General features: G+C 38.3%; 1 protein-coding gene across 2 annotated transcripts in view; it reads left to right on the plus strand.

Annotated features, from left to right (window-relative positions):
- PPP2R5A (protein phosphatase 2 regulatory subunit B'alpha) overlaps nucleotides 1-23398 on the plus strand; it is a 54131-nt gene that overhangs the window by 11233 nt on the left and 19500 nt on the right. The window contains exons 2-4 of one of the 2 annotated variants that reach the window (XM_074385153.1): nucleotides 13449-13545; nucleotides 17282-17478; nucleotides 21630-21731. In XM_074385153.1, the coding sequence (XP_074241254.1) occupies nucleotides 17353-17478; nucleotides 21630-21731 (228 nt within the window). In that variant the 5' untranslated portion in view covers nucleotides 13449-13545; nucleotides 17282-17352. The remainder of the gene's footprint in view (nucleotides 1-13448; nucleotides 13546-17281; nucleotides 17479-21629; nucleotides 21732-23398) is intronic. The other variant, XM_003930371.4, reaches the window with a different exon arrangement.

A 23398-nucleotide genomic window follows, 5' to 3' on the forward strand; every position in this document is an offset into this window, starting at 1 on the left:
GCAGTTAAAAATTTAACTACTGTATAGAGAATGCATTGTAGCAGAATACAATTTTTTTTTTTTTTTAGACAAAAGTTTTATTCTTGTTGCCCAGGCTGGAGTGCAATGGTGCGATCTCGGCTCACCACAACCTCTGCCTCTCAGGTTCAAGCGATTCTCCTGCCTCAGTCTTCTGAGTAGCTGGGATTACAGGCATGCACCACCATGCCCAGTTAATTTTGTACTTCTAGTAGAGACAGGGTTTCTACATTTTGGTCAGGCTGGTCTCGAATTCCCAATCTCAGGTGATCTGCCGACCTCAGCCTCCCAAAGTGCTGGGATTACAGGCATGAGCCACTGTGCCCAGCTAGAATAAGATTTTTTAGAAAGAGGCGCTGGGCGTGGTGGCATGTGCCTTGAATCCCAGCTATTCGGGAGGCTGAGGCTGGAGGATAGCTTGAGTCCAGGAGTTCTGGGCTGTAGTGTGCTATGCCGATCTGGTGTCCGCACTAAGTTTGGCATCAATATGGTGACCTCCCGGGAGCAGGAGACCACCAGGTTGCTTAAGGAGGGGTGACCAGCCCAGCTCCAGAAACAGAGCAGGTCAAAACTCCCATGCTGATCAGTAGTGGAATCGCACCTGTGAATAGCCACTGCACTCCAGCCTGGGCAACATAGTGAGACCCTGTCTCTTAAAAAAAAAATTTTTTTTTAATTAAAAAAAAATAAAAAAAAATAGGAGGGGAGGACAAGTTAGGAGATTAAGTCAGGTAAGACATTATGTGACTTGAGGTAGGGTAGTAGCCCAAGATGGAGAGAAAAAGATGCATTTGAGATATGTCTTAGATAGGACCATGTTAATGAATTGTTTGGGAGGAAATGGAAAGGCAGAGGTGTAGGAGTCAAGGAAGACTTTTAGGTGTTTTAGCTTGGACACCTGGGTGGGTAGGAATGTGTCCCACCACTAAGAAAGGAGTATACTGGAGGAGGAACCAGGAATAGAGGGAAAATCCAGAGTTGTATTTTGGAAATTTTAAATTTGAGATGCTGTTTAGAAACCCATTTATAAATATCAAATAGACGATTGCATATGTGAATCAAAGAGTGCCCATTTTGTAATTTCTGTGACTTCTAAACATTAACTATATCCTTTTTTTTTTTTTTGAGACGGAGTTTCGCTCTTGTTACCCAGGCTGGAGTGCAATGGCGCGATCTCGGCTCACCGCAACCTCCGCCTCCTGGGCTCAGGCAATTCTCCTGCCTCAGCCTCCTGAGTAGCTGGGATTACAGGCACGCGCCACCACGCCCAGCTAGTTTTTTTGTATTTGTAGTAAGAGACGGGGTTTCACCATGTTGACCAGGATGGTCTCGATCTCTCGACCTCGTGATCCACCCGCCTCGGCCTCCCAAAGTGCTGGGATTACAGGCTTGAGCCACCGCGCCCGGCCTAACTATATTCTTTATATTAACTTTTAATGGCCTGCCAAGACTTTCAAATTTGCTTATAAGAAGACGTGGATAGTTTGGGTTGCTGGCCACTTAGTCTCCTGGTTAAATTGGGATTATCTATTCTCTACTCAATAGAACGTCTTCTGTGTACACTGCATGACAAGATGTCATTAGTATGTGCATGAAGGAGATCACAAAATATGCTGGAATAAGTGCATGAATAAGGTTAAAGTGCCTGTTTTTGTCTTTAGACTATATGCTTTGAGACCCAAGAGACATATCTTCCTACATAGCATTTAGATAGTTGTTTTATATTTATTGAATGGAAGAATGAAGCAAAAGCTATTAAATTGAAAAAAAAAAACATTTTATATCATACAATAATTTACAACTTTAGGGTGATTTATAACTGAGTAATGTTTACCTGCAATGCTAAACTGGTTAGCATTTTATAGATGAAAAAAACAAAATCTAGGTAGATATATTCTTGTGCTGGTCATGTATGACTTGGTCTTCTCACTTGGTTGCCGATTCCTCTATTTAATGGAAGATCTTTGTTGCCTGCACTGAAGCAAAGTTGAGTACCTTATTTCCTTAAACTGTAACACAGAAATATTTATAATTGAGAGCCTTATTAAGAGAAATACGTTTCTTTTTGATAACTTGAAAATGAGATTTTCATAAGGTGAAGAGTGAATGGAAATTGTAAAAGCTGAATAAGTCTTTAGACTATAGTTTTCAGTCTAACTAAAGTCTTTAGACCTATTCTAACTATATAATATAGTCTTTAGACCTAGACCTATCAATCTATAGACTCTAGTCTTTTGACCTTAGACTATAGTATAGTCTTTAGATTATAGGTACGGGGCAAGTAAGCCAGTATTGAACATGGATTTTTCTAAGACCCGTTAAAGCAAGGAATCTTTGTTTCTTAAATTTCTTCTGATATAAAAATGCTTCATTGATCTTCTTTGAGGTCTTCTTTTGAGCTCTGTCCTCTCCTTTTTAGGTAACCTAAAATTTTTCTGGAAAAAAAAAAAAAAAGCATTTGTTTTATGAATGAGTAGTGAGAAACAAGACGAAGTTAATTGTTAATCATTCAGCACATTTGTGTCACAGCTAGATTTTGGAGTCACTACTCAAAGTTATAATGATCTATAATTAGCATGAAGAAATTATAGATTATCAAGAACCGATTAGAATCTACTTATTTTTGCCTCTCTTTTGGAAATGTTGGGTATATTCTGGCCCCCTTTTACACAAAGTTTTTGGAAAGTTTTAAAAATACTGCTCCACATTAGCATAGTACTATCTTTCTGATCATTTTTTCTCAAATCTGAGAGACGAAAAAAAGGTCAAGATAATGGAGACTTGGATGTAAAAGTCAATTGGGCTAATACAACTACCACTTGACTGATTTTATTCTTCCACTAAAACTTCCAGACAAGCTGAAATTAGAGTTAGATGTCATTTCCTTAAATAGTTTTCCACATGCATTTGTGCTTGCAGTGAGTGAATGAACTAACCTAATTTTGAATCCAGAGTGAACATAAAGTAGCAAATATAACAATGAAGTGCTTTTAAGATACATTTATTTACCACAGTCATATTTTCTTCATAAGACTTTGTGTGTGTGTGTGTGTGTGTGTGACATGGTCTTGCTCTGTCTCACAGGCTGGAGTGCAGTGGTGCGATCTATGCTCACTGCAACCTCTGCCTCCTGGGTTCAAGCAATTCTCTTGCCTCAGCCTCCTGAGAAGCTGAGATTACAGGCACCCACCACCACAACTGCCTAATTTTTGTATTTTTAGTAGAGACAGGGTTTCGCCATGTTGGCCGGGCTGGTCTTGAACTCATGATCTCAAGTGATCTGCCTGCCTTGGCCTCCTAAAGTGCAGGGATTAAAAGTGTGAGCTGCCGCGCCCAGCCCATAAGAAATTTTGATTATTTATGTAGAAAAGGGAAAAATAACCCGACTTTCACCTAGCTCCTGTGTATCTAGTCACTGGTTTTGGTATTTACCTATTTCGATAATCCGTTTTTAATTTGGATCATCTGGATACTCTGTATATTTTTAAGAACTAATTCTTTTTAAGATCTTGAGAAGTAAGTTCTTCTATAGAACAGGAATTACTATTTTAGGTTATAATACAATACTTGCTGTGAGTCATAAGCTAATCTCAGTTTTCATGGTTTTCTAAAATAAACTTATTTAAAGAATATGTAATGGGAATATTTTAAACTACCCCATTATATATATTTTTTTTATAAAAACTTACAGACTTACTGTTAACACAACTCAAAGGACAATCTTACAATGGTAGAAAGTAAAAATTCCTACCTAGAGGAAATCTCTCTTAAATTCTTGAGCATCTTACCGTATTTTCTCATGAGTGGGATCATACTATGTATGCTGTTCTGTAGCCTATTACTTTCACTTAATAGAATATTACAAATAGCAAATTTTGGCATGAAAAATATTACCATCAATTTAGAATTGTTTCTGGATAAACTTTTTCTTTCTGGAAATACTGAACCAACTCATATGAAACCTTGGTGATAAGTTTCTTATGTTTCAAAGGAAGGAAATAATTTCTAAGAGTACAGATATTTAATTTTATGGAGATTATATGTGGATCTCTTAGAAAATCCAATTTAAGGAATGTGCCATTTAAAAATATATATATTTTATAGAATTTCCAGGGTTCTTGGATTTCCCCACAACCACCATCCCAAAGCCCATCTGTGATAATGGTTGAAAGAAGTGGGATGTCTGTAGAGTGTAGGTCCTGCATCTAGAGACTTGAACACTTTGTTTTTGTTTGTTTGTTTGAGACAGAGTCTTGCTCTGTTGCCCAGGCTAGAGTGCAGTGGTGTGATCTTGGCTCACTGCAACTTCTGCCTCTTGAGTTCAAGCAGTTCTCCTGCCTCAGCCTCCTAAGTAGCTGGGATTATAGGTGTGAGCCACCATGCCTGGCTAATTTTTGTATTTTTAGCGGAGACAGGGTTTTGCCATGTGGACCAGGCTGGTCTTGAACTCCAGCCTCAAGTGATCTGCCCTCCTCAGCCCCACAAAGTGCTGGGATTACAGGCGTGATCCACCATGCTCGGCCCAGTTAATTTTTTGAAATAAAATAGCAGTAGTAGCGTATGTACTTATATTTGAATGACAATTGATTAAAGCATGGACATATTTATGTTCTTGAAAGTTTTAGTATTGTAGGGCTTTTCTTAAAATAATACATTTATATATTAGAACATTCTCAAACTTGTAGTATGTATGTATTCAAATTTCTTAAAATTGATGTCTACAATTTTTTCCCACCATTTTCAATTTTAATGAAACCACAGAACCTTAATAAGTCATATTTAGTCACAGTGCTATGAATCATTTGTTAATAAACGTTTTCATTGTTACTTTATTATAGTCTGCTCTCTAAAGTTTCAAATAAAAGCTGATTTTAGATTCTTAGTTATTAATGTTCTAGGGGTATTGCCAAAAAAAGCTACATGTCCTATATTCTGTGCCAGTTTCTTAAATTAGAATCTTGGATTGCATCCTCAGCGTGTCACTGTAGTGGTATTGCTGGGTTGCTATGATACAGTGCTTGTTCTATAATTTGTAGCATGAATCCTATGTGAGATCTTACTTTAGATTTCAAGTATGTTAGGAGCAGTAATTAGGGATGTTTTCCTCTAAGGAAAATTACAGCTATGAAATTATTATTTGTTACAAATGATACCTGCTACTTCAAATTATTTATTCTTAAATATAGAGGATTAACATTGAACTACTTGAAATAACTTGGTTATCACCTGAGAAGTTTAGTTTATCACTGACTTAATGAAGATGGGCAAGAAGAGGAAGGGTTTATGATAATGAACATATTAAGATTCCAGTGTTCTTTTACTTGGTATTTGATATCTTAAGAGAAATGAATATAGACTAGATTTTCTGGGAAGATGCATTTGAAACAGTACGATTAAAACCACATTACAGGAGAAAACTACAAATTATCTTCTCGTATTGCATTAAAAAATGTTTGGTGAACTGTTCTTAAAATGAACCCTCTGTGGCCATCTTAATAAGCTATTATTACTACCTCTTTTTCATTGTAAGTGTTGGTTTTGGGATTTCATTTACATGTTCCTTGAAAATTTTTATTAATTTAGCATTATAAATTATAGGCACCATAAAGACAAAACTAGTGGATTCTGTGTTGTACACACTTTGGTGGTGGAATGAAGTTTATGTGATTATTGGTTAGTGGCATTGCTGCAATTGATCTTGAAACTTTTACTGTCTCTCTCAGCAATGTTTTGGATATTTGATATGAAAATATTTTAGAGACCAGAACTAGACTAAATTTTAAAAACAGCTCTATTAAGATATAATTCATATACCATGTAATTCCCCATTTAAAGTATACAATTCCATGGCTTTTAGTACATTCACAGATATGTGCAGCTACCACAGTCAATTTTAGAATAGTTTCATCATCTCAAAAAGAAATACCATGCCTTTTAGCTATCATCCCCTATTCCTTTAGGGATTCCTTAAGCAACCATTAATTTACTTTCCATCTCTAAATTTCCCTATTCTGGACATTTCATGTGAATGGAATAATATAATATGTGGTCTTTTGTAATTGGCTTCTTTCATTCACTTCGCATAATATTAAGGATTTATTCATGTTATAGCATGTGTTAGTGCTTCATTCCTTTTTATGGCTGAATAGTATTCTATTGTATGGTTATACCACATTTTATTTACCCATTCCTCACTTGATAGACATTTTGATTGTTTCCACTGTTCAGTTATGAATAATGCTTTGAACATTTGTATACAAGTTTGTTTGTGGACATACATTTTCATTTCTCTTGGGTATACCTGTAGGAGTGGAACTGCTTAGTCATAAGGTAATTCTGGGCTTAGTCACTTGAGAAACTGCCACACTTTTTTCCGTAGTGGCTGCACTATTTTACACTCCCACTTGTGGTATATGAGGGTTTTCATCGCTCCACATCCTTACCAATACTTGTTATTTTGACTTTTTGATTATAGCCATCCTAATGGATGTGAAGTAGTATCTCCTTGTGGTTGTAATTTGCATTTCCCTAATGACTGATGTCTCTTTTAACATGCCTATTGGCCATTTGTATATCTTGGAGAAATGGCCCTTTAGATCCTTTGCCCACTTTTGAATTGTTATTTGTCTTTTTATCATTGAGTTGTAAGAATTCTTTATATATACTTGATATTAGTCCCTGTGTCTTTTCACTTTCTTGGTGGTGTCCTTTGAAGCACAAACGTTTTAAATTTTGATTAAGTCTAAATTTTCTTTTTTCTTGTTACTCATGCTTTTGGAGTCATATCTAAGGATTGTTTCCCAAATGTGAGGCTATGAAGATTTACTCCTATGTTTTCTTCTAAGAATTTTGTAATTTTAACCTTTACATTTAGGTCTTTGGCAATTTTGAGTTAATTTTTATATAGGGTATGATGTAAGGATTCAAATTCATTCTTTTGCATGCAGCTATCACATTTATCTTCTCACCATTTGTTGAAAATACTTCTTTCCCCATTAGATGGTCTTGGCTCTTTTGTTGAAAATTAGCACATGGTTTTATTTCTGGATTCTCAGTTCTATCCCGTTGATCTATATGTCTGCTCTTATGTCAGTACCACACTGTCTTGATTACTTGTTTAATATAGTAAGTTTTGGAATGGGATAGTGTGAATTCTTCCTAGTCTGTTTTTCTTTTTCAGGATTGTTTCAGCCGTTATTGGGTCACTTAAAATTGTAACGATTAGGTTATTGATTTAAGATCTTTTGTTCTTTCCTATATAGACATTTATAACTATATCTTTCCCTCAGAACACACTTAAGTTTTGGTATGTCTTTATTTTCATTTGTCTCAGCATGTTTTTTTTTTTTTTTTAATTTTGTTTGAGGTTTCTTCTTTTACCCTTTAGTTATTTAAGAATCATTTAATTCCCACATATTTGTGAGTTTCCCAAAAATGTTTTAACTTCTATTTTCTAAGAGATGAGGGTCTCACTATGTTGCCCATGCTTCAGTGCAGTGGCTGTTCACAGATGCTATAATAGTACACTGTGGCGGCTAACTCCTGGGCTCAGAGGGATCCTCATTGCCTCAGCATCTCAAGTAACTGAGCCTACAGGTACATGCTACCATGCCCCCCACTCTCCTCCCTTTTTTTTTTTTTTGAGACACGTCTCACTCTGTTGCCCAGCCTAGAGTGCAGTGGCACAATCTCAGCTCACTGCAACCCTAGCCTCCAGGGTTCAAGCTGTTCTCTTGCCTCAGCGCCCACTGTAGCAGGGACTACAGGCGCATACCACCATGCCCGGCTAATTTTTGTATTTCTAGTAGAGATGGGGTTTCACCATGTTGGCCAGGATGGTCTCTATCTCCTGACCTTGTGATCCACGTGCCTCTGCCTCCCAAAATGAGTAGGTGTAGTTTCCCCCTGTACTGTGTGTATGTCAGAAGCCTCTGATCCTCTTCCTCAGAGAGGTGCAGCTTTGAGAATGCCCAGGCACCTTGGGATGACAGTGGTTTGGGCAGGGTTCTCTTTGTCTTTTCCTGACTGTACTCCCAGTTGTTAAATTCCATTGATTTTCAGCTGATTGCTCAACTGTTTTCAATAATGCTTTGGGGCACACATTGTTCTACAAACTAATCCAATCAAATCCAGGCTCCTTTGAAGGCGTAGTTCCCAAGGTCAGTATGTGATATTTGTTCTAACCACAGGAGGCCTCCATGCTGCTGTTTGTTGTTGTTGTTGTTGTTTGTTTTTGTTTTTGGCTCTCCTGAACAATAACTGGCCTACAGTTTAGTCTGTATCCTCATTGAATTTACAGATCTCCCCATTATCTTTCACCAAAACCTCTACTGTTCTTAAGAGCACCCTTACGGATGAACATTTTAAAAAATGCCCTGTTGTAAAGAAGTCAGTTGTTTTGGTACTTCTCCCCCCAAGCAAAATCTTGAGTCAGGGCTATGAGCTGGGGGTAGGAACAATGGTATGCTTCTTTCTGAAAGTCTGCTTTAGGAGCTGAGCAGTTGGGGGAAGTGGGAGCAGTAGCCTAGGGTCTTTTTGGCTTGCCTCTTCCAGAGTGGAATCAATACTTTATGGGCCAGAGCTAAGGTAATTGAGGCCCCAGTAATTTTAGCAGTGCTGCACAAAAGGCAGAGCCTCTGTGGCATGTTTGGAGGTTGGGCAGAAGAAAGGAGGCCTGCCTTTCAGATGCACTTGTCTAGAACTTATCCTCAGCAACAATAAGTAGCTGTGGAAAGGATGAGAAATGCTGATGGGTCCTACTCCTTACCTAAAGATGTCTGGGAGCTAGATGTGGAGGGATCCATGTGTTCTTGGCTGCACCTCTTTGATGTGGAGTTTCTCTAGCTGAACCAAGGGGGAAGGAGCTGTCTTGGTTAATAGTCATGTGCTGCATAATGATGTTTTGGTCCATGATGTGGTATATAGGATGGTGGTCCCATGATACTACAATGGAGCTGAAAAATTCCTGTCCCCTAGTGATGTAGCTTTAGCTCATAGCACATAACTCACGTGTTTATGGTGATGCCAGTGTAAATAAACCGATTGTACTGTTATATAAAAGTATAGTACATACAATTATGTGCAATACGTAATACTTGATAATAAATGTTACTGGCTTATGTATTTATTATACTATTCTTATTTTATGGTGTACTACTTATTAAAAAAAAAAGCTGTAAAACAGCCTCAGGCAGATCCTTCAGGAGGTATTCTAGAAGGAGATGTGGAGATAACAAAGACAGTGATGTGGATGATCCTGACCCTGTGTAGGCCTAGCTAATGTGTGTTTGTGTCTTAGTTTTTAACAAAAAAGTTTAAAAAGTTAAAAAGTCCGAAAAGTAGAAAACGTGTAGAATACTGATAGAAAAAATATTTTTATACAGCTGTACAACATGTGTTTTAAGCTATGTTATTGCAAAAGAGTCAAAAAGTTAAAATTTTAAAGTTTACATAAAGTAAAAAAGTTACGGTAGGGGGAGCATCAGGAGCCTGGGCTTGAAGGGGGAGACTATACCTATCATTTTAAGAAAATGGCAGACAAGGGGATGGGTGCAGTGGCTCACACCTGTAATTCCAGCACTTTGGGAGGCCGAGGTGGGTGGATCACCAGGTCAGGAGATGAAGACCATCCTGGCCAACATGGTGAAACCCCGTCTCCACTAAAAATAAAATACAAAAATTAGCTGGGTGTGGTGGCACATGCCTGTAATCCCAGCTGCTCGGGAGGCTGAGGCAGGAGAATCGCTTGACCTAGGGAGGCGGAGGTTGCAGTGAGCCGAGATCATGCCACCGCACTCCAGCCTGGCAACAGAGTGAGACTCCGTCTCAAAAAAAAAAAAGAAAATGGCAGAAGACAAACCAGACATGGGGGAAATCGCCAACTTCGATAAGGCCAAGCTGAAGAAAATGGAGACTCAGGAGAACACCCTGCAGACCAAAGAGACCATTGAGCAGGAGAAGCAGAAATTTCCTAAGAGCCTGGAGGATTTCCTGCCTCTGTCATCTTTGAGACCCTAGTTCTGATACGGAGAAAGAGCCACCTGCGAGATGGACACGAGTCACAAGCTGCACTGTGAACCTGGGCACTCTGTGCCGATACCACCAGTCTGTGGGTCTTTAAAGGGACTCCCAATTGGACTGTCAGATTCTCTGGTTTGCCCCAGAATATTATAGAAATAATTTGTATGAATAATGAAAATAAACACACCTCATGGCAAAAAGAAAAAAAAAAGTTACACTAAGCTAAGGTTATTACTGGAGAAAGAAAATGTTTTAAATACATTTAGGGTAGCCTAAGTGTACAGTTTATAAAGTCCGTAGTAGTGTACAGTAATGTCCTAGACCTTCACATTCACTCACCACTTACTCACTGACTCATCCAGAGCAACTTCCAGTCTTGTAGGCTCTATTCATGTTAATTGTCCTATACAAATGTGCCATTTTAAAATCTGTTATACCGTATTTTTTTACTGTACCTTTCTATATTTGAATACACAAATACCATTGTGTTACAGTTGCCTATGGTATTTAGTACAGTAGCATGCTTATAGGTTTGTAGCCTAGGAGCAGTAGGCTCTACCATAAAGCTTAGATGTGTAATAGGCTGTACCATCTAAGTTTCTGTAATATATTTATGATACTCACACAATGATAAAACTACCTGAGGATGCATTCTCAGAATGTTTTTCTATTGTTAAGTGATGCATGACTGTCCTACTAGCTCTTGCTATTCTAACCGAATTTTCTTTTTTTTTTTTTTTTTTTTGAGACAGAGTTTCGCTCTTGTTGCCCAGGCTGGAGTGCAATGGTGCGATCTCGGCTCACCGCAACCTCCGCCTCCTGGGTTCAGGCAATTCTCCTCCCTCAGCCTCCTGAGTAGCTGGGATTACAGGCACACGCCACCATGCCCAGCTAATTTTTAGTATTTTTAGTAGAGACAGGGTTTCACCATGTTGACCAGGATGGTCTCGATCTCTTGACCTCGTGATCCACCCGCCTCGGCCTCCCAAAGTGCTGGGATTACAGGCTTGAGCCACCGCGCCCGGCTTCTAACCGAATTTTCATAGCTTATTCCTTAGTAGATGTTTTTTGCTATTTGCCCTTAGGACCATTTCAGAGACTGTAAATGTCTGTTTTAAACATAATTTCTATCAGTTTCCCTGGTGAGTAGGTCTGTGGAACTTCTCTCCTTGTCTTATCAGAAGTTGATCTCCCACTGGACTAGTATTTTAGCTTTTTTTGTAGTAGTAATTAGTACCTTAGCCTTATCTGGGACTTCATAGCTTTCAGGTAGGTAATCATGCCAATACATCTGAAAACCTAAGAGGAAATGGAAAAATTCCTTGAAATAAACAACTTTCTGAAACTGACACAAGAAGACACAAAAAGCTGAATAATTATGTATCTATTTGACTAAATCCTAGTTTAAAACCCCAACAAAGAAATTACAAGAAAAGGAATTATAGACCAATATCCCTTATGAACATACATTTTTAAATTGTATATAAAATCTTAACAAATTGAATTTAGAAATATATAAATAGAATGAAATATTTTGATCATGTAGGATTTATGCCAGGAATGCAAGGCTGGTTTTACATTCAAAAAATGATCTGTTAAATAAATAGAATAAAATAAAAATGATCACTTCAATATAAATAAAGAAAATAGAAAGTTCCTTGTCTGTATAGTTGCCTTCTCTTTAGTACTTTTCTAGGCAAATTCTAGCCACTTCAGTAGCCCTGATCGCTAGTCTTTATTTTGCTCATTAAATCTGCTTGTTCTTTTTTTTTTTTTTTTTTTTTTTTGAGACAGAGTTTCGCTCTTGTTACCCAGGCTGGAGTGCAATGGCGTGATCTTGGCTCACTGCAACCTCTGCCTCTTGGGTTCAAGCAATTCTCCTGCCTCAGCCTCGCGAGTAGCTGGGATTACAGGTGTGCGCCACCACGCCCAGCTAATTTTTTTTTGTGGTTTTAGTAGAGACGGGGTTTCACCATGTTGACCAGAATGGTCTCGATCTCTTGACCTCGTGGTCCACCCGCCTCGGCCTCCCAAAGTGCTGGGATTACAGGCGTGAGCCACCGCGCCCAGCCCTGCTTATTCTTTTAGGGTTTCTTTTTCTTGTGCTTTCTCTGTCTGGAGAACCCTAGCAGATAGGGAGCTGGTGCAGTTGTGGGGCTTTGTTTTTCTTCACACAGGGATCACAGTCCTGTATTACCTGTCTTCTAGCATCTGAAAACAATTGTTTTATGTATTTTGTTTAGTTTTTAGTAGTTTACACTAAAAAGTACATAGGGAGGGTTAGTCTGCTGGAAGAAGTCTTGCCCACACTTTTTGTTTTCTTACCCAGTACCCATTGGGTAAGTGATGTATGACATTTCATGTATAAATTCATGTACACTGTTTATTCATACTTAGATTTTTCTGTTTACCAGTGTGGTTGAATATCTTTTCATATGATTATTGGTCATTTATGTTTCATGTGATTTTTTTTTCCCATAGATTTTGGGTTTTTTCCTTAATGATTTGTCGGTGTTCTTTTGTACCTTCTGTATACCAGTTTCTTTGTCCACATTTAGTTTTTTAAAATTCTCTTGCAACTAATTTTTGTGTGTGAAGGAAGGATCTAATTTTTTTTTCATATGAATAGTTGGAATAATTTATTGAATTTTAAATATTTCCTACTAACTTAAAAAAAAACCCAACTCTGTTATATACTAACCTTTTGTGTGTATACACTGCTATGTTTTTAAATGCCTTATTTGTTTTCCCCAGTGGTCTATGAATTCCTGTACAACACCATATGGTTTTAATTAGTAAATGTGGTAAGATGACTCTTCCCTTCTGCATCTTAAAAATCATCTTGGCTATTCTGGGCACTTTGTTTTTCCAGATGCATTTTTAAGAATAACTATAATGGTTCTACCAAAATACTCTATTGAGAATTTAACCTGAATTGCATTCCTTGTGTAGATTCATTGGGGAAAACATTGATTCTTCTCATCCACGAATTTAGTATATCTCCATTTATTTATCTCTTTCATGCATTTCAAGAATGTTTTATAATTGTATTCATAAGAATATAATTCTTGCTTGTTTTTTGTTAGACTTCTCAGATTTCTTGCCCTTGGAACACAGTCGCCATATTATGAGGGAGTTCAGACCACATGGAGAGACTGTATGTTGGAAGTTCTGGTAGTAGCCCCAGCTAGTCTGTCAGTCGAAAGCCATCAACTACCAGACATGAGTGATTTAGCCTTCTCAAAATCCCATCCTCTTATCATTCTAGTCCTTTAGCTGAGGCCTTAGACATCATGGAGCAGAGATAAGCTATCCCTGTTCAGTCCTTTCTGAATCCCTGACACAAAGAAATTGAGAAAGGTAATTTTTTTGTTTTGTTTTTTAAGATGGTTTCTTGCTTTTTTGCCCAGGCTGGAGTGCAGTGGCATGATCACAGCTCACTGTTGCCTCGGCCTGCTGGCCTCAGGCAGTCCTCCCACATCGGCCTCCAAGTAGCTGGAACTACAGGTATGTGCCACCAAGTCTGGCTAAATTTTCTTTTTCTTTTTTTTTTTTTTTGTATTTTTAGTAGAGATGGAGTTTCACCATATTGGCCAGGTTGATCTCAAACTCCTGACCTCAAGTGATCCACCCGCCTCAGTCTCCCAAAGTGCTGAGATTATAGGCATGAGCCACCATGCCTGGCTAAGTCTGGCTGATTTTTAAATTTTCTGTAGAGACAGGTTCTTGCTGTGTTGCCCAAGTTGGTCTTCAACTCCTGGGCTCAAGCAGTTCTCCTGCCTCAGCCTTCCAAAGTGTTGGGATTACAGGCGTAAGCCACCACGCCCAGCCTAATAGTTTTTTTAAGCCACAGAATTTTAGGATAATTTGTTACTAAGAATAGAAAGTGAATACCCCAGGCATCATTAGGCTTATGATTTGGCTTGTTTTATAAGTCTTCCTATGGGAACACATAATTAGAATATTCTAATATAGTATGTGGGAAATAGTTTCTCATCCTGAATTAATAGGTATTTATTACTGTCTTATGAGCTTGGGGGAATTTATATTTATATTATATATGGTTTTAAAAGTTTGTAAGGCAGAGGAATAGACTCAGACATTGAAAATTCATCATGAGCTCTATGCTTCTTGGGAAACTGGATTTATTCTCCGTTGAGGGTGAACTAACATCCCTGTGTGGTTGCGAATGAGGTTTCATTTTCCATGACATTTCTGTAGTCAGATAAACGTAATACAGAGTTAAAACACCCAAACTTGTCTTAAAGACCTCTTAATCTAGTTGTATGATCTTTCTATGTAAGTTTCATAAATTGACATTAAAGAATATAATGTAAAACTTCTTTGCAACATTTTCCTAAAGATTCTAATTTAATTCAAAAAGTTCTTACAAAGTTTGCTAATATTGAATGAGTCATTCAAATAAGCCAGGCTATATACTCAACTATGTAGATTTTATTATTTCTCTGATATTTTAGATTTATATAAATATGAAGTATACATACAAGTATATCTCATTGTTCTGTGCTTCACTTTATTTCATTTCCCAGATATTGTGGGTTTTATTTTATTAAAACAAATGGAAGGTTTGTGGCAAACCTGCATTGAGTAAGTCTGTTGGTCCCATTTTTCCAATAGCGTGTGTTCGGTTTGTGTCTCAGTGTCACATTTTGGAGATTCTCACAATATTACAAACTTTTCATTATTATTATATCTGTTATGGTGGTCTCCAATCAGTGATCCTTAATATTACTACTGTAATTGTTTTGGGGCACCATGAACCACACCCATATAAGATGTCAAACTTAATCAATAGGTGTTGTGTTCTGACAGCTTCACCAACTGGGCACTTCCTGGTCTTTCTCTCTCTCCTTGGGCTTCCCTATTCCCTGAGACACAACAACATTGAGAGTAGACCAATTAAATAACTCTGCAATGGCTGCTAAGTGTTGAAAGAAAGAGTCTCACATCTCACTTTAAATCAGAAGCTAGAAATGATTATGCTTAGTGGGGAAGGCATGTCGAAAGCTGTGATTGGCCAAAAGCTAGGCCTCTTGTACCAAATAGCTAAGTTGTGAATGCAAAGGAAAAGCTCTTGAAGGACATTAAAAGTGCTTTTCCAGTGACAGCATGAAAGACAGGGAAGCAAAACAGCCTTATTGCTGATATGGAGAACATTTGAGTGGTCTAGATAGAAGATTAAACAGCCATAACCGGAGGTTGCGGTGAGCCGAGATCGCGCCATTGCACTCCAGCCTGGGCAACAAGAGCGAAACTCCGTCTCAAAAAAAAAAAAAAAAAAAAAACAGCCATAACATTTCCTTAAACCAAAGCCTAATCCAGAACATGGCCCTCACTCTTCAATTCTGGAAGCCTGAGAAAAGTGAGGGAGTTGCAGAAGAAAAGTTTGAAGCTAGCAGAGATTGGTTCAAGAGGTTTAAGGAAAGAAGCCGTCTCCATAAAATGAAAGTACAAGATGAGGCTGCGTGCTGAAGTAGAATCAAATCAATACAATGTATCCATATTTTTGTAATATGTAGAATATAAAACAATAAACTTTTTAAATTGAGACTGAATCTCTGTCGCCTAGGCTAGAGTGCAGTGGCGCTAGCATCCCCCCACCCTCAGTGTTCCAGGGATTCTCCTGCCTCAGCCTTCCCAGTAGCTGGGATTACAGGCGCCCACCACCACATCCAACTCATTTTTCTATTGGTAGTAGAGACGGGGGTTTCATCGTGTTGGCCAGGCTGGCCTCAAACTTCTGACCTCAAGTAAGGCCTGCCTCAGCCTCCCAAAGTGCTGGGATTTCAGGCATGAAACACTAGACTGGCTCATTTTTTGAGTACCTGTTATGTGCCAGGCATTGTGTTAGATACTAGAAAGGGAAAGAGAGGTAGAGAGAGAGAAAGACAGAGATAATTAGATAAATAAAACTTGGTTCTTACATTGATTGATTGAGATGTTGTCTCTGTTGCTCAGGCTGAAGTGCAGTGGTACGATCTCGGCCCACTGCAACCTCTGCCTCCTGAGTTCAAGCAATTTTCTTACCTCAGCCTCCGGAGTAGCTGGGATTATAGGCATGTGACAGCACACCCGGCTAATTTTTGTATTTTTAGGTAGAGATGGGGTTTTGGCATGTTGGCCAGGCTGGTCTTGAACTCTTGAGACCCGCCCACGTTGGCTTCCCAAAGTGCTGGGATTACAGTTGTCAACCACTGTGCCTGGCTGTTGGTTCCTGCTTTTAGTTGAGGGGTGTTGAATATGTAAAATGTAATTGCCATATAGCACAGTAAATACTGTAATAGAGATATGCACCAAAAACACATTAGGGTAAGACTGGATAACCTAACCAGTTTAGCTTCGGTACCATAAGGAAAGCTTTTGAGAAGTGTATTCCAGCCTGGGTGACAGAGCAAGACCTTGTCTCAAAAACATGAAAAATTAAAAAAAAAAAAAAGAAGGGACTTATGCTGAAACTTTGTAAGTAGGTAGAGTTCCCAGGGTGTTTCAGGTTGGAATGTGGAAAGAAGGGCATTCCTGACAGAGGAAACATTGTGCAATCTTCAGGGAACTGCAGAGAGTATGGTGTAAAGTGGCATGCTGGAAAGGGTTGAGAGATGACTCTTCACAGTAGACAACTGCACTTTATGTACAGTCCAGAGGAGTTTGAACTTTAATTATTGGGGTATCATTGGAAAACATGGAGCTTGAAGACACCAATTCTCATTTCAACAAGATTTTGAAGTTGTTTGGAGGGTAAGTCAGGAGTCATAGTGGTTATGGGACCAGATAAGAGGAGCAATTAGAGTATCATTGCTGTACTTCAGATGAGGCATGGTGGGAGTCTGAAATGGGCAATGGGAATGACAAGAAAAGGATAGATTCCACATATGTTAAACAGACGGAATCAATAACATTTAATGATTAGCTGGGCGTGATGGCACATGACCTTCACTACTCTGGAGGCAGAGGCAGGAGGGTCACGTGAGCCCAGGAGTTTGAATCTAGCCTGGGCAACATAGCAAGACTACATCTATTAAAAAAATTTTTTTGATGATTGATTGTGAATAATGAGAGAGGAGTCCAGTATAAATCCCTGAATGATGGGGTTAAATGGGTACATTTCTCACTAGATTTCTGGAAGAAGTTTTATATATGTGAATAGCTTCTACAGAATTAATAAATATATAAAAGTAACTTCTGAGTAGGTTATTTCTAAGTTTTTCTTCATTTTTATTTATAGATGCCACTTCAAATGAACAACAAGAGCTTTTCTGTCAGAAGTTGCAGCAGTGTTGTGTACTGTTTGATTTCATGGACTCTGTTTCAGACTTGAAGAGCAAAGAAATTAAAAGAGCAACACTGAATGAACTGGTTGAGTATGTTTCAACTAATCGTGGTGTAATTGTTGAATCAGCGTATTCTGATATAGTAAAAATGGTAAGCCTCTAGACTTATGTTCCTCAGATTTATATAAATTTAAGATCTGAGGTATAATTATGAATTAATGAAACTGATTTTAAATAATGTCCAATAATTAATACATCCCCCACAATTTTAAAAAATAGTTCCTGGGATTTCCAATCTCTGTTTTAAAAGATAAAGATAGCCCCTATCTCCAAGATTAAAATTCAGATTCTTATGAGATGAAGAAATTATAGGAATACATACACAGTTAAACTCTGAGATCTGTATCTGTGATCTGTAGATAATTATTTTTGATGACGTACAGACACATATGCAGCCACACACGCAAGTATTCAGTAGGGGTATTTTATAGAAGACAAAATGTATATTGGGCAAAAAAAGATCACATGGAAATAAACCAAAAAAAAAAAATAGTTCATTTGAAAGATTATTCATTCATTGCTTATACAAGTTTGGGAATTGAGAAACACAGTGGCTGGTGACTCTCATATTGGATGTTGCAGATCTAGAGCTTACGAGAAAAATATAGGCCCAGGTTATACAGATTGGTAGATGATTAATGTCATGGAGGTGAATAGTTACTGAGAACTTATTTATTTATTTATTTATTTATTTTGGAGATAGTGCCTTGCTCTGTTGCCCATGCTGGAGTACAGTGGCGCAATCTCAGCTCACTACAACCTCTGCCTCCTGGGTTCAAGCAGTTCTCTGCCTCAGCCTCTCTAGTAGCTGGTATTACAGTCTGCCACCACCACGGCCAGCTAATTTTTGTATTTTTAGTAGAGCCAGGGTTTCACCATCTTGGCCAGGCTGGTCTTGAACTCCTGACCTTGTGATCCACCTGCCTCGGCCTCCCAAAGTGCTGGGATTATAGGCATGAGCCATCATGCTTGGCCGTTACTGAGAAATTTTAAAGGGGAAAGAGAAGATCAGTGAAAGACTAGGGATCTTCACATTTAAGCAGTGGGTAAGGGCGTCAGGTATAACACTTTAATTGAAACTGAGGATCTGTAAGAGGTTAATATAAATAGATGGATTATTTGATGTGAAAAAAACTACAGCCAACTTTATTGAAGTAAGGTTGTTCAGGATGCTTGCTGTTTATTAGTAATTCAACCGTATTTTCCATCAAACAGTAGGATTTTGCTTAGTATTTGTGGGGTTTTTTTTGTATTGTATACTAACAAAATATAAAAATGTAGGCTAGTGCAGTGGCTAGCTTATGTTTGTAAACGCAGCACTTTGTGGGGCTGAGGTGGGAGAATCACTTGAGGCCAAGAGTTCAAGATCAGCCTGGCCAGCATAGCAAGGCCCCATCTCTACAAAAAATGCCTAAAAAGAAAAAAAAAAAATTGGCCAGGCATGGTGGCATGAGCCTTTAGGCCCAGCTACTCAGGAGGCTGAAGTAAGAGGATTGCTTGAGCTCAAGAGTTCAAGACTGAAGTGAGCCTGGGTCGACAAAGCAAGACCTTGTCTCTAAATAAATAAATAAATTCAGTGGGACAAATTAGAGAGTCGCTGAGTATGTAATTTAAACATATCAGGGTATGGAAGGTAAAAGCAAATATAACGTACAGTTGCCTTCATTTCCCTTGCCCACATATGTTCTCAGCAAAGAACCAAATGTGTTAGTAGGAAAGTAGGCCAGGGCAGTGGCTCACTTACGCTTGTAAATCCAGCACTTTGGGAGGCTGAGGTGAGAGAATCACTTGAGGCCAAGAGTTCAAGATCAGCCTGGCCAGCATAGCAAGGCCCCATCTCTACAAAAAGTACTGAAGTGCCTTGGCCTCCCAAAGTGCTGGGTTTACAGGCATGGGCCACCATGTCCAGCCTCAAAAAAATGTAAAGATTAGCTATGGAGAGAACATTAATCAAAATGAAATTGGCTTCTTAAACTCCCACAAACAATAAAAGGAAGTGATAGTTTGATAACATAAATATTGATGGACTTCTTTGAGTTTTTACTTTATCATTTTTAAAGTTCAGGGAGAAAAAGCATTGTTTCCCACGGTTACTGATTTCAAATGGCTTGTATTCAGGAATTTTTAAAGTTGTGAGAAGTAATCTCTAAAATTGTTGACAGATAATTTAAAGTCTCAAATATTTGAGTCAAATCTGCTATATACTAATAAATTCTGGGATCTGATTTCTTTGCCCAGGTAACAAGGAGTGTGTTTGTTGCTTTTAAAAATTTTTTATTTTGACTTTTGTGGGTACATAGTAGGTATATATAGATTTTATAAAAATTTATGAGTACTTAATATGTGAGTAAGACTTGAGTCATCTTACCATTTAGACTCTTGAAGCCCTTCTAAATATTTGTTATATAGTTAATTTTATTGTTGGCTACAAGGGTAACTTTTTCTTTTACTACTGACAACAGTAATAAATAAGATCTCGAGGACAAATTCTATGCTCTTGTGAGATTTTTTCCAAATTCTAATTGATGGCTTGCTGCTGCTCTTTGTGAAATTAATGTCCATCAAACTGTTAATTAGCTTTGCCCTCAAGTACTGGCTTTGAGTTCTGGCTGATCAAATTTTAGGTTATTACTTATTAAGTCTTATGGTTATAGTAATTGACTATTAGCAGTTATTTGTATAGCAAAGATGCCACTTCATAAGAATAGTTGGGAATTTGCCTACACTATTGAACACTCCTTGTCTTATCCTCTACCTCTGGAATAGTTTATCTCAGATGATCAGCCCCTTAGTAGTTTGGCCTTAAATGTTTATTAAACGACTTGGTCTATCAGTCTGTTCATTATTCTTAAAAAAATGGTAGATTGGGTTCACAATCTATCCTTTGCTAGAGAAAAAGGATACGTATTTGCTTTAATACTAAGATAATGTAAAGCATGAAATTATAAAATATTTCACTGGATCTAAAATGAAGAATCTCAAAGCACCTCCTGATTTCAAGGAGGTTAATACGTTTTTTAAAAGTCTCAAAGTAGATGAAATACAGTAAATTAAATCATCAAGAGGTATTATAAACTGTGTTTATAATAATAGTGAAGGCATTCTACCCTTGCCCACCTCTCCCTTAGCATGGTATGTATGTATAAGAATGGATATATTGGCCGGGCGCGGTGACTCAAGCCTGTAATCCCAGCACTTTGGGAGGCCGAGGCGGGTGGATCATGAAGTCAAGAGATCGAGACCATTCTGATCAACACGGTGAAACCCCGTCTCTACTAAAAATACAAAAAAATTAGCTGGGCATGGTGGCACATGCCTGTAATCCCAGCTACTCAGGAGGCTGAGGCAGGAGAATTGCCTGAATCCAGGAGGAGGAGGTTGCGATGAGCCGAGATCGTGCCATTGCACTCCAGCCTGGGTAACAAGAGCGAAATTCCGTCTCAAAAAAAAAAGAATGGATATATTTGACCAAGCTCTGAGTTATAAGGCAAGTATAGAATATGGGCCAGGTAAGAATATGGGAGGAATTGTAGAAAGTTGAAATGAATCAAATTAGACAGGTAGAATTAGTAACTTTCTCCCTCAAATTCCGTTTACTCCCTCCCTCTATATTCCCCCTTTGTCTTTTTTCTTTTCTTTTCTTTTCTTTTCTTTTCTTTTTTGAGACAGGGTCTGGCTCTGTCACCCAGGCTGGTGTGCAGTGGTGTGATCTTACTCACTGCAACCCCTGCATCCTGGGCTCAAGCAATTCTCCTGCCTCAGCCTCCCCAGTAGCTGGGACCACAGGTGTGCACCACCATGCCCAGCTAATTTTTGTGTTTTTGTAGAATGGGGTTACCCCATGTTGCCCAGGCTGGTTTTGAACTACTGAGCTCATATGATCTGCCCGCCTTGGCCTCCCAAAGTGCTGGGATTATAGGTGTGACCCATTTCGGCCTGGTCCCCTCTTTATTTTTAAGCAAAATTTGGAAAGAACAATTTTTAATTTAAGGAAGATGAATCCAGAGGCAATCTGTAATCTTTAGGAGCTTAGGTCTGAGGAAGTCAGAGTTACTGGATAGAGGAAAGAGAGAAAAAAACACCTGCCTTCTTTGTATCTTGAAGAGGTTTATAGATTTTGAACTAAGCTTACGGCTATAACTTTTTTCTTAAAGTAATCTTTAAAATATTTCATTTTGCATGATTGAATTCAATTACACATACAACAAAGAACATATATTTAAAATTATTGTTTCTTTACAGATCAGTGCTAACATCTTCCGTACACTTCCTCCAAGTGATAATCCAGATTTTGATCCAGAAGAGGATGAACCCACACTTGAGGCCTCTTGGCCTCACATACAAGTATGGAACATAATTACGTATTAGCAGTATTTTTATATTTATGCTATCTTGCAGAAATCATGGTTTTCTCATTTAGATTCTGAGTGTCTATGTAAAATATTTGACTTTTACAATTTTCTTAACAGTATTTTCTTTCATGCAAATACAGTTTTTCAGTGGTTTTTCATTGTAATAAAATACACTTACAGGTATTTACCATTTAAATCATTTAAAAGTGTACAATTCAGTAGCACAAAGTACATTCACCATACTGTACAACCTATCACCACTCTTTATTTCTAGAACTTTTTTATCATCCCAAATGGAAACCCCATTGGCATTATCACTCACTCCCTGTTCCCCTCTCTTTACAGCCCCTGACAACTACCAGTCTGCTTTCTGTCTCTGGATTTGCTTATTCTGGATACTTCATATAAATGAAATTATATAATATGTGGGCCTTTGTTTCTGGGTTCTTTTAGTTAGCATGTTTTCAAGGTTCATAAATGTAGCCTGTATCAGTACTTACTCCCTTTTTGGATGAATTATTCCATTGTATGGATATATCACATTTGTTTACCACTTATCAGTTGATGGACATTTAAATTATTTCCACCTTATGGCTATTGTGAATAGAGCTGTTACGAACAGTTCTACTTAGAATTTTTTGCTTGAACCCATAATTTTTTTTTAAAATATATATATATTTTATTGCATAGTAGGTTCTGGGGTACATGTAAAGAACATGCAGGATCATCGCATAGGTACATAGATGGCAATGTGGTTTGCTGCCTCCATCCCCATCACCTATATCTGGTATTTCTTCCCATGTTATCCCTCCCCAGCTCCCTACCCCCCATTGCCCCTCCCTTGGTCCCCCCACAGACCTCAGTATGTGATGCTCCCCTTCCTGTGTCCATGTATTCTCATTGTTCAGCACCTGCCTATGAGTGAGAACATGCAGTGTTTGATTTTCTGTTCTTGTGTCAGTTTGCTGAGAATGATGGTTTCCAGGTTCATTCATGTCCCTACAGAGGACATGAACTCGTTTTTTATGGTTGCATAGTATTCCATGGTGTATATGTGCCACATTTCCCTGTCCATTCTATCATCGATGGGCATTTGGGTTGGTTCCAAGTCTGTGCTATTGTAAACAGTGCTGCATATGAACATATGTGTGCATGTGTCCTTATAATAGAATGATTTATAATCCTTTGGATATATACCTAGTAATGGGATTGCTGGGTCAAATGGAATTTCTATTTCTAGGTCCTTGAGGAATTGCCACACTGTCTTCCACAATGGTTGAACTAATTTATATTCCCACCAACAGAGTAAAAGTGTTGCTATTTCTCCACATCCTCTCCAGCATCTGTTGTCTGCAGATTTTTTAATGATCACCATTCTAACTAGTGTGAGATGGTATCTCAATATAGTTTTGATTTGCATTTCTCTAATGACCAGTGATGATGAGCATTTTTTCATATGTTTGTTGGCCTTATATATGTCTTTGAACCCACAAATGTTGATATATTATGTTTTTCTTTTCTTTTTTTTTGAGATGGGGTCTGGTTCTGTCACTCAGGCTGGAGTGCAGTGGTGTGATCTTGGCTCACTGCAACCTCTGCCTGCTGGGCTCAAGCCATCCTCCCACCTCAGGCTCCTAAGTAGCTGCGACTAGAGATGTG

The sequence above is a fragment of the Saimiri boliviensis genome, chromosome 14 (assembly GCF_048565385.1).
Source record: "Saimiri boliviensis isolate mSaiBol1 chromosome 14, mSaiBol1.pri, whole genome shotgun sequence".
In the NCBI taxonomy this organism is placed as follows: Eukaryota; Metazoa; Chordata; class Mammalia; order Primates; family Cebidae; genus Saimiri; species Saimiri boliviensis.